The sequence below is a fragment of the Pollicipes pollicipes genome, unplaced genomic scaffold (genome assembly GCF_011947565.3).
Source record: "Pollicipes pollicipes isolate AB1234 unplaced genomic scaffold, Ppol_2.1 Scaffold_5356;HRSCAF=6329_pilon_pilon_pilon, whole genome shotgun sequence".
Classification (NCBI taxonomy): domain Eukaryota; kingdom Metazoa; phylum Arthropoda; class Thecostraca; order Pollicipedomorpha; family Pollicipedidae; genus Pollicipes; species Pollicipes pollicipes.
In genome coordinates this window covers 2,689-17,728 of record NW_023596666.1, presented here as the reverse complement: position 1 = coordinate 17,728, position 15,040 = coordinate 2,689, and the positions used below count along the sequence as shown (strand labels likewise).

At 62.5% G+C, this 15,040-nt stretch overlaps 1 protein-coding gene across 1 annotated transcript; it reads right to left on the bottom strand.

Annotated features, from left to right (window-relative positions):
* Positions 1 to 657: 657 nt before the first annotated feature.
* Positions 658 to 14,618, bottom strand: LOC119102032 (extended synaptotagmin-2-like; the record flags this gene model as incomplete). Its single annotated transcript, XM_037225407.1, has 15 exons — positions 658 to 1,488; positions 2,208 to 2,290; positions 2,847 to 2,984; positions 3,574 to 3,667; positions 3,899 to 3,991; positions 4,361 to 4,449; positions 4,907 to 5,148; positions 6,025 to 6,133; positions 6,934 to 7,086; positions 7,446 to 7,604; positions 8,030 to 8,125; positions 8,506 to 8,595; positions 8,839 to 8,887; positions 13,186 to 13,274; positions 14,448 to 14,618. Coding segments are annotated over 15 exons (1,782 nt in total), but the record flags the coding sequence as incomplete, so codon positions are not given.
* Between the last annotated feature and the right edge of the window lie 422 nt (positions 14,619 to 15,040).

Genomic DNA, 15,040 nt, shown 5'->3' with positions numbered 1-15,040 from the left:
GCGTGGTGAGGCTTGAACTTTCGCATTTTGAAACACCTAGTAGCGAGAAATATCTCGGTTATCCTGATTATCTAGTAGCCTAAAGAAATAGATCATCCATACGTGCGCACAATTACACGGCTGTCATTGGCTAGCGGACCTCAGCTTGACTTGCGCCGATACACAAAGGACAGAGCATGGAACGAACCTTAACAGGGTGCCATGCAGCTGACAAACTAGATACACTCACCTGCGTACCGCGCACGGACCGGAATAACGTCGAACCAAAGAAGGATACGATGCAACTACCCATCTCAACACGCTCACCTGTACGCCACATGCCATACGCAGACTGGGATACCGCCATACGAGTTTTCCTCATGTCGTGTCTAAACTTATGACCTGTCCTACTGCCAGACGCGGGGCATGCGCTTCGCCAACGGTGAAGACGACCGGGCTCCGATTTATCGGTCAAGCCATGCGTGGCCAGCGCAGAAGGACGCTGAGGAACATGTTTTCTGGATTTACTTGACAAAACAGCGCGATATAGCTGAGACCACCTCCATCACAATCTGAGAGTTGTGTCCGTTAGCACATTCCTTGAAGTACTCCTTTCACATCAGCATCGGATCTCGACCGTACTTCATTCCTATGATGGGTTCTAAAAGTATAAACGGCGGTGTTCACAGATACCTGAGGCGATATAACGTGTATTTAGGTGAGGGCGATTAGCGAAACACTTCAACTCTGTTACCAGACAAGATTACCGAGTGGAGCACTACGTCTGGCTGATTTCCCTCGGTCCATATCAAACAAGCCTCTCACGCGCAGCACACACAGGCAAGCGGCAACAGCAAAGCACGCAGATCCGAGACTGGTTGTGAAAATAAGTTCAACCAATGCCGCGCGAAGCAGTAACAACAGGGGGCGGGGACGGCGGCCTTCTCGGAGAACACAGCTCCGAACCTGACCTGGCCTGACCCGCCGGCCTTAACAACCGACCCCCTCAGCTCGGCAGACTGCAGCACGGCGCGCACTGAGGAACCCCGACAAGCAGCAAGACCAGACGTTTCACCCGTACAGATCGGACGCGCGCCCACGCTCGTCCACCATGTCGCGGCAGCCGCCGCCTCTGCTGGAGACAGCAGGGGTGACAGTACAACAAGAAGACACGCCTAGGCCCTCACCGTGCGGCGGCGACGGCGGCGGACGCGCAAGGCACTCAGGCACTCGTGTAACAGCCGTTTGCGCAGCAGCGGAGGCGCAGGCAGCAGAGGAACTTCAGCGAGACGCCCACCTACCGGCTGGCGTCCAAGCGATGCGAGGCAGCAGCCTTGGGTCCGCGGCGCCGCCAGGCGGCGGCGGACGGCGCGCCGTTCCCGTCAGTGGCGGGCGCGCGGCAGCGTGCCGCCGCGCCCGTTCCGCTTGGCCGGCCCGGCGGACGCCGCGACGCCGCTCCGTCGCCGCAAGATGGGCGTGGTCAGCACATGCAACAGGCTGCGCCGCGGCCTGCCGCCCGTCGGCATACACGGAAAGGAGAGAGAAAGAGACAGCCGTGAACCGACAGGCCAGGCGACGCCGGCGGCGCCAGGCGAGCGTGCGCGCTACTACAGTGCGCCGAGACGACAGGCAGCCGCTGAGACGACCGGCAGCCGCTAAGAGCGACCGGGATCTGTCGAGAGTGACCAACAGCCGCCGAGAGCGACTGGGATCTGTCGAGAGCGACCAACAGCGGCCGAGGGCGACTGGGATCTGTCGAGAGCGACCGGGATGTCGGGAGCGGCTAGCAGCCGCTGAGAGCATCCGACAACCGCGCGACGGACGGCGTCGCGCCGAGAGCGTCGCCGCCAACAGAACCGAGACACACACGACCCACCACCGGCCTTCGGCAGTCAGCAGCCACCGCCACCCAGGCGGCAAGCCAAGCACTCCACCCAAGCCACACACTCACCCACAGACGACCCATGCCTCGCCGGAGGATCACACAACACGCCGAAACCAGCCAGGACAGACCGTTACCGACTAGCACAGCCTAGGCGCTTGTGACGGAGAGCACTAGGGCGGCGGCCGACCATCGCCGCATGGCCGGCGCGCCGCCACTGGGAGGGAGAAAGCGTCGCTCCAGAGACAGCGGCGGCCCGGCACACGGCAAACGGAGCGTCCTCGGCTCAGCAGCCCGCCCCGCGCCAGCAGGCCACCCGGAGACGCAGCGACCGACGGCCACCTACGAGTCGAAGTGCTCTTCCGGCTCCAGGTCGAACCACTGGGTGGAGCCGGCCACCAGGTCCAGATCGCTCAGGTCGATGTGTTTCTGCCGGGAGCAGGACGGGTCACCGGTCGGCCGGCCGCCGCCCGGCCAGATGTGTGCGCGCTCGGCGCCACAGCCCCCTCCCTCCTCCTCCCCATCGGGCCGGCGCGTCCACCTCCAATATACGCCGGCCACCTAGTTTCTGTGATCTAACCTGCGTCGCACGACGGCGTCAGCCGCAACACAAGTGGATTTCGCGAAGAACTTTCATCGCCGCACACGACCGTCTACATCAGCATGCATCCGGTCAGCAATGCCACCACAACTTTTTCTAGCGTTACATACAATGGCAAAGGCAATAATACCGCTTCCAGCCTTCAAACAAAACAGCATAGAACCGTCGCAAGACCGAGCCCGACAGAGATGCGGACCACCAGATCTAAGCATCCAACAACGCTGCTCGGCCGATGCTCTACTCGGGATTCCACCTGCAGCGTGGATAACAGGACAATCAAACTAGCTTAAAGATGTTGCACCTTACATGTAAATGCCCACTGCGTGACCCAATGCACAGCCCCGACCCGTGTTCAAGCACCGTAGCCGTCGGGCGCCCGCTTACCATGCCAAGGATGGGGTTGCGAGCGAAGGTCTTCTTACTGACCACCTGAACCTCCAATGTGCGCACCCGGATCTCATTCAGCTGGCCGCGATACTCCAGCGCCTCGTCGTACACCGGGTCGCGGTTGTCTTTGAAGCTCTGTAGCAGCACGTGGGGCACTCAGGCGTCGCCACCGCACTATCCAGCTCGGGCAGCTGTACTATTAGCCGTCACTGGCAACTCGCAAGAAGTGGACCCCAACGCATTCGAAAGTTACCACTCGGGATAAATGAAGGGTCAAACTCGACAAAAGGCACGATTGTCAGATTGAATGGTCCACACTGACAAAGCAGCGCTTTGAAGTGGGCCTCCAGCAATCATGCTTCCGACATGATCATTGCGAACACGTTCTGATCAGTGGCCCAAATCGCCAGCAGCAGACAGCCCTGCCCGAAGCCGGCCCTCCGGACTCGTGACCGGTACAGGGACGCTGAGCCGGCCCTCCGGACTCGTGACCGGTACAGGGACGCTGGGCCGACCCTCCGGACTCGTGACCGGTACAGGGACGCTGAGCCGGTCCTCCGGACTCGTGATTGGTACGGGGACGCTGAGCCGGCCCTCCGGACTCGTGACCGGTACAGGGTCACTGAGTACAGAGTCCGGCAGACCGACCCGTCCCAGCCTGCAGCCGACGGCAGGCGGCGGCCGGCGCAGCCCTGGCGTCGCGTCCCACCGGCAACCGGCTCACCTGTGTTTTACGCTTGTTGTCCTCGGAGCGGTCAGGTAGCAGGTACGTCTTGACGTACGGATCGGGAATGTCGTCTCCCTGCATGGGCAGGCTCCTGCGGACCACCCACGGTGACATCATGGGACGAGCGTGAGTCACATCCCTAACACTTGGTGCACTCTGCTGTCACATGAGCCCAGGTCCGCTCCGCGGTCTCCTGATCGAGACCAGGTGACGCCCAGCGTGCTGATGCGCACCGGGCCCGCAGAGGTGACTCGACTGCGCCCCTCTCGGCGGCGAGGCGCCCGGCCCGAGCTAGTCCAGGACGGCGGCGGCAGCCACTCACGATATTTTGTGGACGACGACCACCAGCGCCGAGCGGGTGTCACTGAAGCGCAGCGTCAGCTGGATACGGCCCAGACGGTGGGCGCCGGCCGGGCTGCCCACAAACCCTCTGTCAGCGCGTCACCACACACGGTGGTCCTCCAGACACACGACACGGCAGTCCTCCAGATACACCGTGCGGTGGTCCGCCAAACACACGGCACGGTGATCCGCCAGGCACACGGCACGGTGGTCCGCAAGACACACGGCACGGTGGTCAGCCACACACGCGGCAAGGTGGCCCGCCAGACACGCAGCATGAAAAGGCACTTTTCGCCCAACCGATTAATTTTTTTTAACCCATCACGTGATGCCAAACCGATCCATCATAAACACCACCGAATACTTGCACGAGCCACACATATGCTACGTTTCGCTGGCAACCGAAGCACGGAATAGGCTGTGTTTGACGGCAGTCCCTTACTTCTCTGGCTTGCGCTGTCGGAGTCCGGACTCTGCCTGCGCCGTGTCCGCTGACAGGTCCTGGATGAGCGTCTCGACGGCCTCCCGTGTCTGCCGGTGGGGGCAGCACGGTCTGTACAGTGCGTGGCAGACGTAGCGGCCGCCCACTACAAATACCGCCCGGCCGTCTGAAGACGCCAGACTATTGCTCATTGACTGCTCGCAGTCACTGAGGTACACAGGACACATGGGAAAGCCACAGCTACTGATGCAGCCTCCAGTGCGATTGCATTCGTAGCTGAGGGTGAAACTAAGTCAAGCTCCACTGGCGGTACAGTTTTCCCGCCTGTTGCACACTTCGGCAGGGCTGTGAGCTGACACGCCGCGCCTCTCAGCGTAGCACGGCATTACAAGGGCTGGCGCATCCCACTTGCAGCGAGTCAGGAGGCGTCGGCATTGGTCGCCATGCAGCCAGTCCTTCCCTACAGGCACAGCTCGCTCCCGCCGTCACGCTGGGTCGACGGTGCACCGTCCTGCACCACCGGCGCGGCGCACAAACCGGGCTCACCTGCGCCGGCACCGGCTCCGGCCTCGACTCCTTGTGGGCGGCGGGCGCTGGCCGGACCGGGCTGGGCGGACGCACCGGCTCGTCCGCCTTGGGCTGCGGTGGAGATGCCGGCGGCGGAGAGGGCGGCGGCGGGGAGGCCGGCGGCGGGGAGGCCGGCGGCGGGGAGGCCGGCTGAGTTGGCGGCGTCGCAGCCGGCTTCTCCCCTGGTGCCGCCGGCGGGCTCGGCTCAGTCGTGGCCTCCGCTGTGGGTGGCGCGACGGCCGGTCAGCTAGGTCGCCGGGAGCGCGGCGGGGGAGCAGGAGGGGGAGCAGCCGTCGGCGCGGCGTCCCAGTTCACACCGCCGACCGACCAGCACCGGTGCCAGCGGAGCTCTGGCCGGCAGGGCTCGGATGGTACACACCAGGACAACAGACAGGGACGGACGGCAGGTGGTGACGACGGCTGGCGTGTCCCCGTGCGCCGACGCCGGCGGTCAGTTCGAGCCGGCCTCGGGAGGACGGGAGGCGCGGCACACCGACCGGGTACTCACGGCTCGGTTCGGCGGCGAGGGCCACGCGCAACCTCGACGGCGGGCGGGGCGGAAGGCGGCGGCACGCGGACCGGGTACTCACGGCTCGGTTCGGCGGCGAGGGCCACGCGCAACCTCGACGGCGGGCGGGACGGAAGGCGGCGGCCAGGTCAGGACAGGGTGCACGGGCGGTCGGTGTGTCGAGGTCGGAGGTGGACTACGGTGCTAGTTCTTCTTTCGTCGCCTCACATCTGACCGTCACAGCGAGCGCAATGACTCATGGAGCGCAGACATCCGCGCATGCGGTCACAGGTACACCAGGCGCGCGCGAGACACCGACACCTCGGCTCACGCTGGCGTCTCAGCACTGAATTAAGCGTCAACGTCACACACTTGTCCTCCTGCGGGCCAATTACCGCCACTGCGCCCAGCCGCCGTGGCCTGGCTTCAGCACGCACCACTTCCGCGTGAAGCCAGAGACTGGCGGGCTGGCGGTGCGGCCCCGAGAGCCGCAGCAGTAGCCGCGGCCCGCCCCGGCCGGCGCCGCGCTGCCAGGCGGCACCGACGCGCGCCCCGCCCGGTCGGAGGCGGCAGCGGCCGCAGCACTCACTCGGCTTTGAGGGCTGTCGGGGCGGCTCGGGCGCCACCGGCCGCTGCGGCATGGCAGAAGGAATGCGGGCCTCGTCGTCCTGGGCCGCCACCTTGTCGTGCGTCAGAACCTGATGCGGACGCGCACTGTGAGCGGCACGGGTCGGCGCCGCCGTCCACACTCACAGCAAGGACCATCAAGGGCGCCGGCGAGGCTGTCACAAGCCTAATCTCGATGCAATTGCGCACAATGTGTGGGAAAGCCGAAAAAGCAGCCGCACTTACAAAATGGCGCTGATACCAAACAACGGAAAAGGGAAGGCACAGGTGTGGCAACGGTGAAATGGCCGGGACAGGGAATCAGCCACGTAAAGACAGGGCTGTGAGGCCCGGCCGGTGTTCGGACTCCTTACCGTGGCCGGGACAGGGAAGCAGCCACGTAAAGACAGGGCTGTGAGGCCCGGCCGGTGCTCGGACTCCTTACCGTGGCCGGGACAGGGAAGCAGCCACGTAAAGACAGGGCTGTGAGGCCCGGCCGGTGCCCGGACTCCTTACCGTGGCCGGGACAGGGAAGCAGCCACGTAAAGACAGGGCTGTGAGGCCCGGCCGGTGCTCGGTGCTCCCTACCGTGGCCGGGACAGGGAAGCAGCCACGTAAAGACAGGGCTGTGAGGCCCGGCCGGTGCCCGGACTCCTTACCGTGGCCGGGACAGGGAAGCAGCCACGTAAAGACAGGGCTGTGAGGCCCGGCCGGTGCTCGGACTCCTTACCGTGGCCGGGACAGGGAAGCAGCCACGTAAAGACAGGGCTGTGAGGCCCGGCCGGTGCTCGGACTCCTTACCGTGGCCGGGACAGGGAAGCAGCCACGTAAAGACAGGGCTGTGAGGCCCGGCCGGTGCTCGGTGCTCCCCACCGAGGCCAGCCTCACTCACCCGCAGCTGAATGGAGAGCACGACCATGGAGTGCCGGCCCGACTCGTGCAGCTTGTAGGGGTGCTCGCTGACCTCCAGCTCCGGCTGGCGGAGCAGGTCCTTAACCTCCAGCTGCAGCATGCCCAGCGACTTGCCCGAGCTCTGGTCCTCCACCTGGCGATGGCAAGAGCCGGAATACACGTCGGGATGATCGCTACAGCTCTGCCGCCAGGCTTCGCCGGCCGCCGGCGACACAAGCGCCCGCTCTGATCAAGGCCCACGGGACGCCCCAACACGCTTAAACGCCACGGTACGAGCATGGACGTTATCACCGAGCATTACTGTCCTTGAATGAGTGTAACGGCTCACTCTCACATCAAAATTTGATGTGATTTGATGTGATAGCAAGGATTCTTCCTACCTATGCTTTTCATTTAATAAAAAAGCCCAAGAAGGAAGGATCCTTTCCGCGCCAGCCAGCGGTGGTGGGCGTTTGACAGGCGCTCGCTCTGGTTGCCGGACATAGTGCCCACCTCCAGCGTCATGGTCTGCGTCAGCGGGTTCTTGACGAGGAAGCTGAAGCCCTCCTCCCAGACAGGGTCCAGGGTGCGGTACTTGCACGAAGTCACCTCCTTCTGGTTGCCCACCGCCAGCCGCACCAGCGGATTGGGCTCCACCGTCCGCGACGCCATCTGCCGGCGACAGCCGACCTTATGTAGAGCGACACGGCGCCAGTCCAATCATCTGGTTAATAAAAACTCATGGTAGTGTATAATAAAAGATAGTCCCTAGCGAAGCACTTTAATGAATGATTTAATTCCCTGCACAACACTGCTTGAAATTTAAAAAACCGGACTGACAACGGATAAGCGTGCTGATAAAAACAAACCACCGACCGACGTAACGACCGACGTAACAGACAAAAATAAAATGGAAGAACAGCATGCACACAAAAAGCAAAAACAAAAATACAGTAGCCGAAAATGAGATTCACTTTTCATTCCATGTGGTGAGACGTTACGTAACATTTTGAACGGTATTTACACGGTCAGGCTTAACAGAGGCGAGTGGCGAGCACCGCGGGACGCTATCATACGGGTCACGTCACGGCCGTTACCGGAAGCTGTTTTGCCGAGTCGACGAACACGGTCAGCACGGCCGAGTGCAGGCCCGAGTGGTCGAACGCCGACAGGTCCTCGATTTCATTCAGTTGCTGAAACAGTGGCCGGCGTGTCGCGTCACGCCACCGGTCGAGCAGGGTGGGGTTCAGGCGGAGTCAAGGTCAGCGCTGCAGACTCGCCATCCCCTGCAGCACACCGCGCCGGGCACGACAAAGGCGCGTGCCTAATAAAAAAGCAAGACACAACATTGAAGAAAATACAGACGATATGAAACATGCCGCCACCAGCCAACTGGGCACACTCCCAGCTCCGGCTGAACTGAGATCGGCCGTGACCGAGAGCGCCGCATCTGCCGCCCGCTGGCCGGCATATGCCGCCACCAGCCAACTGGACACACTCCCAGCTCCGGCCGAACTGAGACCGGCCGTGACCGAGAGCGCCGCGTCTGCCGTCCGCTGGCCGGCGCCATCACCTTCTTGATGTCGGCCGCGTTAGTGGAGAGACCCAGCCAGTCCAGCTTCATGTGGATCCGGCCGGTGCGCGCCTGCTCCAGCGGCACCCACTGAAATAACGGCCAACGTCTCCTCAGCCTAAAAAAATGGCCATCTGAGCATGAGCACTGACGCCGCGATGGCAGCTGTCGCATGGCGTGACCGACGACGAGCGGTGCACCGGCAGCGACTGAACGAGACTGAACGAGACATCCATCCCAGAGTCGCACGTTTCACCACGCGGCCGGGGCTAACAGCATTCAACCGCCCGGCTGGCAGGCTGCGGCCCGGTCCGCGGAGCCCGGCGCACTCACCACGTCCTGCGATCCGGCCTTGGCGATGTCGGCCACGTCCAGACCGCACCTGGCGGCGCCGACAGCCCCACGTTACACGCGCGCGGCAGCCGGACGGACGGGACAGCACCGCAACTCCGATTCGACAACGTTGCGCAAGGAGCCCGGGAACGTTTGAAGTGTACAGCAAAATGATGTGCTCAGGCAACGGCGAAAACGGCGCTATATTCATTGTCATGTCTTAACAGTTAATGCTCAGCATCCACCGTTCGGCATGTTCCTGGACGGAAAACGAAGCATAACATCGCTAAGAGGTTTTAGGACAGCGAGATATCAAGCACGCTGGCTTTACAACTGCAACAAAAATCGACCTCATGGAAACACAGCAGAAATCAACTTGTTAGCGCGCATGCAGTGAAGATGAGGTGCGACTCAGTTTAGTGTGCATGCATGTTTAGAGCGGCAGTGAGCTAAGCATACCCGCGGCGGCTGCACGGGTCACCAGCGTCATACTCCAGCGGATCACAAGGGAAGCTCCGACAGAGACCAGCGTTAACGCGTGGACCAGGTCCAGAGGGATAGCAGCCGATGCGCTGATGATTGGCTCTGGACGGGTCCAGGAGGGGTGGCAACCGACACGCCGGTTGGCTATGGGCGGGTCCAGGAGCGTATCAGCCGAGGCGCTGGTTGGCTATGGGTGGGTCGAGGAGCGGCAGCAGCCGAGGCGCTGGTTGGCTATGGGTGGGTCCAGGAGCGGCAGCAGCCGGGGCACTGGCTGGCTATGGGCGGGTCCAGGAGCGGCAGCAGCCGAGGCGCTGGTTGGCTATGGGTGGGTCCAGGAGCGGCAGCAGCCGAGGCGCTGGTTGGCTATGGGTGGGTCCAGGAGCGGCAGCAGCCGGGGGCACTGGCTGGCTATGGGCGGGTCCAGGAGCGGCAGCAGCCGAGGCGCTGGTTGGCTATGGGTGGGTCCAGGAGCGGCAGCAGCCGGGACACTGGCTGGCTATGGGCGGGTCCAGGAGCGGCAGAAGCCGAGGCGCTGGTTGGCTATGGGCGGGGTCCAGGGGCGGCGGCAGCCGGGGCGGCGTACCGTCCGAGCAGCTCGTCAGTCCGCCCACGGTCGTAGTCGTACAGTATCATCTCTAAGCGGTAATGAGCCTCGCACATGCCCTGGGAGGAGGAAAGGATCAGGGGTCGAGGTCATGGGACGGGGAAAGGTCGATGTCTTCCAGGAAAAGGGATCAGAGTGCAAGGGTGAGGTGCCAGGACAACGACTGGAACGCACACGGCGCACAATGTAATGCACAAACGTAGATAGCTAAATCCCGTCAACAAATAATGAGAAATTCAACACACCAAATCGCGAAGGACGCTTTCAAGCCCAACAAAATCTCTGGGCACCACAGAAACCATAGCGAACGCCGACTTCGAGCATCAAAACGTCAAACGCAAAGCCAAACAAACTCCTGTCAAACAAGTCCACAAAACATCGAACACCACCAGTTTCAGCTGATGCAAAAACAAAAGCAAAATAACCAGACGCACGACAGGGCGCCACCATCTGCCAGTGAGCAGCAAAGAGCAGCTCGCCCGACCAGCCGTCGCGTGGGCGGCCGGGACGGCCCGGCGGGGACGGGGCGGGGCGCCGGGGCGGCCGACCCGGGTCAGGGGGGCCACCGCCCGGCCAGGCCTGATCCAGCGCCGACCTCGTAATGGTAGAAGCTCCGTGCACGGTGTGCCGAGCTCGTGGTGCCCCTGTCTGCCGAGCCCACTCCCCACACCCCACCGCCGGCCGGCCGAGCCCGCTCCGCACACCCATCGCCGGCCGGCCGACCCCGCTTTGTACACGCACGGCCGGTCGACCGACCCCGCTTTTTACACGCACGGCCGGTCGACCGACCTTGCCCCTAGGTCCAGCCGGTGCACCCCGTGCCGTCCCCGAGCGAGGCCGCCGGCACCCGCTGCCGCGCCGGCCGCCGCGCATGCGCCGGGCGGCCGGCGCCGGCCCGCCGCCTGACCTGCCCAGGAAATCGTCCTTGGCCAGACTGCTGGCGTCCCAGTCCCAAAGATCGAGCCGCAGCTGGATGCCATCGAACTCGAGCAAGTGCGTCTGTCAGGCAAGACTGCAGCGTCAGACCAGATACGGTCGCCGCCACTGTCGGCTAGGCGGCACGACGAAACAGTGCAGCGGCTGAGCGGGCCCCACACCTGCTGCTGCGGACAGGACGGAGTCACGGCGGCCGAGCGCGCGCCGCTCCAGTTCGTCGACACTGCACCAGGAGACCGGTGACGCACGGAACCCAGCGGCGACGGGTCAGCCACCCACACCCACACGCAGCACAGCCACAAGCAAACGCACACGACGCTGGCCCACATACGGTCAACCCGCCGCGCGCCAAACCGCTGCCTGCTTCGAAGCGCGAACATGTAACGGATGAAAATATAAAGATCATGATCAGGACCCGCCTCGCGCACGCACACGCGCACGTGCACGCACACGAGTCACGGCCCAGTGGATATTTGTTATGTACACCGCACACATGTATGACTGAAGCGAAACCGGAGAACAGTTCATTGAGCCCAGAGGGTCCGACACGCAACGATTGAGGGCCACCCAACGACAATCCCAGTGTCACCTGAGATGTCCCCACGCTAGGCAAAAAGCCATCGATCAGACATAGTTGCGGGCACCAACGAAGCCGTCCTCAGATAAGATGGACGGCGTGCCGTAGGCTGCCGGCCAGCTTGTGATACCGCACCATCTACGAACGTGAGCACGCATCGAGAGCTCACGTTTGGAGCGCATGCAGCACGACAGCCTTTCAATATAGGCATCGCAGAACGTAAGCAGCTTAGAGCGACGATGATGGGACCCAAACTTAAGCATGCCACCCCAAACCACGCAGGCAGCCATGGGGATCCTCCCCCTCCCTCCCGTCGAGCCAAGCGGTGTACACTAGATGTTGGGAGATTGCGTAGGCATATGGTTCATTTTCGCGTGAGTTCGGGCACAATTTGATATTTTCTCGCGCGCTCTACGTGCCTGTTGCAATGCCACCAACTATGGATAGTTCATGCCAGTAGAGAAACACCAGCAGCAGTGCGCGAGGACACCGAGTAATCTCAATATCATGTCGGCCAGGTCATCCGGGGTAAACCGCCTACGCCCACAACTTAAATAAAGTTGTTTGATTGATTCCGCCGTATATCGCCCAACAATACTCGCAACTCTCATCCACTGCAGCCCAATGCTGACTCGTTCCACCTCTGAGAAGACGAGGACTGTGACTGCTTGAGTCATCAACCGGTGGTGATAAAAACGGCCGTGGCTCCTGTCGACTTACGATCCCAAATCAAATCTCCGTTCAGGAGGCTCCCGTCGGCAAATGCTAAAGCAATACAAAGCAAATTACGTCGACACGCCCCAAAGTCGGCAACAAAACATCGGAACCCAGCGACATCATGCCACGCCATTGCATTCTCACCAGCCAATCGTCGTCACAGGCAGACACGGCGAAGCGCAGCACAGTTACACTCTCTCCCAGATGCACGTCACGGTTTCCCGAAACAAAACATTCCACGTCGAGCTGAACAGGCACACCCGGTCGCCCCGTACGTCCGACAGAGGCGGAACCCGGACCAGCCAGGCCGGAGCCACGCGACGAGAGACCAGACCCGCCTGGCGGCTGGGCCGCGTTACCTGCCCACGCATCATCATCAGCCGGGCCACGGTCGTAGTCGGACAGTGTCAGCTCCAGCCGCGTGCCCGTCGGGTGCTCCAGCACGGTCTGGGTGCGCGGTAGAGCGCTCAGGCGGGGCGGGGCAGAGTGGGCGGGACAGGGCAGGGCAAGGCAGGGCAGGGCAGGGCGGGGCGGGGCTGGGCGGGGCTGGGCGGGGGGGGGCGCGGGCGGGGCGGGGCGGGGCGGGGCGGGGCGGGGCGGGGGCGGGGCGGGGCGGGTGCGGGGCGGGGCGGGGCGGGGCGGGACAGGCGCAGCCCGCCATTGGCAGCGAGGTAGTGTCAGTAGGCCGCCGCGGCCGTGGCGGCCTACTGACCGCCACGGCCTACCGGCTCCGGCTTTATACCTCAGCCTGGCCTACCGGCCTACGGCCGTCGCAGCCAGGCTGAGGCTAGCTGGTGTTATTGGGCGGAATTTGGACCGCAGCAGGTGGAGCGTCCGCCTGATCACCGATTAGCCGCAGAGGGGGGCAAATCGAGAGCCGAGAGAGACAGATCGAGAGAAGACTGCAGAAGCTCCGGGGCAGAGCGTGAGAGACAAAGGCAGAGGGCGGGAGGGGGTGAGCCGCGCCGCGCCGTCATCCGCGGCGCAGTGGGGTCACGTTCGTGCACCAGCTGCTGATGGCCGCGCTCACCTGCCCAGGTTATCATCTTTGTTGCCCGGGTCGTCCGAGTCGCACAGCTCCACCCAGAGGCGCGGGCCCACCGACTCGATCAAGTCAAACTTGGGCCGAGCAGAGCGCGTTAAAGAGAGTGGGAGGCGCGGACGCGTGTACCGGTGCACGCTGTCACACACGCCGTCACAGGAGACGTGACGCCGACACACAGACCGTCTCACACACAGCGGGCGCCAGGCTGACACTGATCGCACATCATCGCACCGCCGCCAACAGCCGGCTGAGGAGGGCGGGCGGGGGGCCAGGCGCCCTCGCACCTGGCGAGTCGTGATCAGCTGACAGGGTACAGCGAGGCGAATGGGAGGCCACACGGAATAAAGGTGACCGCAGTCATGTTGCGCACACTTAACTCCCGGTAAGTTTCACAATATCGCCAACGTTTCCGCACGTCCAAAACGTCACCAGTCTTGCTGCATGCCTCTTAACCAACTTCCTGTGTTGACCGGCATCAGCCATACGCTTTACAAGCAGGCGCTGGTACTTCAGCAGCGTCAAGCGGCAGAATCGCCGCCGCACCTGTGCCGGCCGCCATTGGCGCTGATCATTTCAATGCCAAAAGGCTGCTGGATCAATTGCCTCAGTATTAAAATACGCGTCCCTCTCAACTTCATCTAAAAATCTAGACGTGTATTATGAATTGCCTGTAAGATCCGTGAAAAAGAACGTCTATGACCCCACCACTTCTATCTCTTCCTAATGTTGATATGTTGGGACGCCTCGCATGGATCTAATCTTTCTGTTGGCACCAACGCTCAGTTGGGACAGAAACGGAAAATCACGCTCCCCATGAAACTGCCGCCGAAAACAGTGGTCTAGGATTCCGTTCAGAGTTTGGGGTGCGTAAGCTGGTTTGGTCTTTCCATGCAATTCCCTGGGAAAATGCCGGCCTCGCCCCATCCTTTCCGCCGGACGCACGTCTGAAAAGAAGCGTCATACCCAGCAAAACAGAAAACCAGTGAACACAGCACTACTGGGCCCCTCCGTGTGCAACCCTGCCCAGCGCCTGAATCCGCATACTGCGGTTTTTCCGTCTCCCGCCCCCGCCCCCTTCGCCTGCCCACCGCCGGCCGAGCCCCAGACCGGCCCGGCGCCCATCGCCGGCCGTCTGGCAACTAACAGCCGTGACGACAGCGGAGCGTGGGCGGCGGTCCCCCGCCGGCGCGGAAGGGACGGCTGCGGCAGCGGCAGCGGCCCGGCCAGACTCAGCGGAGCCAGCTCACCTCACACACGTAGTTCCAGACGGGGTCAACAGTGTCCTGGATGTACTTGGTTTTGAACTGCTTGGCGCCGATGTAGATGATGGCGTACGGGTCCGACTTGCCCTGGCCGAAGATGTTGCGGTCCTTCTTCATCAGGTCACGGCCCTCGATCAGGCGCAGGCGCAGCACGCCCTGGGGTCAAGGCCACGGTGCCGGTCACCACCACGGCGGTCGCGGTCGTTGTCAAGGCAGCCGCGGTGAGCGGCGTCGCAGGCACAAGTTCAAGGCTGCGGCCACGAGCCCCAGACGGCGGACGCGCACCACCTCAAGGGCAAAGCCGCAGGCGGCGCTGCCGCCTCAACACCCCATAACGTAAAAAGTGAATGAAGCGGAATGACTCAGGAAATATTATTATCAGCGTTAAATGCACCTTTACTTAAGACACCGTTGCTTAAAATGTTGACGTAACCATTTGCGTCATACTTCGGTGATGATCACGTCGAAGTCAATCACACACTGGGTTTATTCTCACAACTATAAAGCCGGTTATCTGTATCCATACAGCGTACTACGCGCTGTGTTTCCACCAAGGGTTCGTCTCGATGAGAAAGACC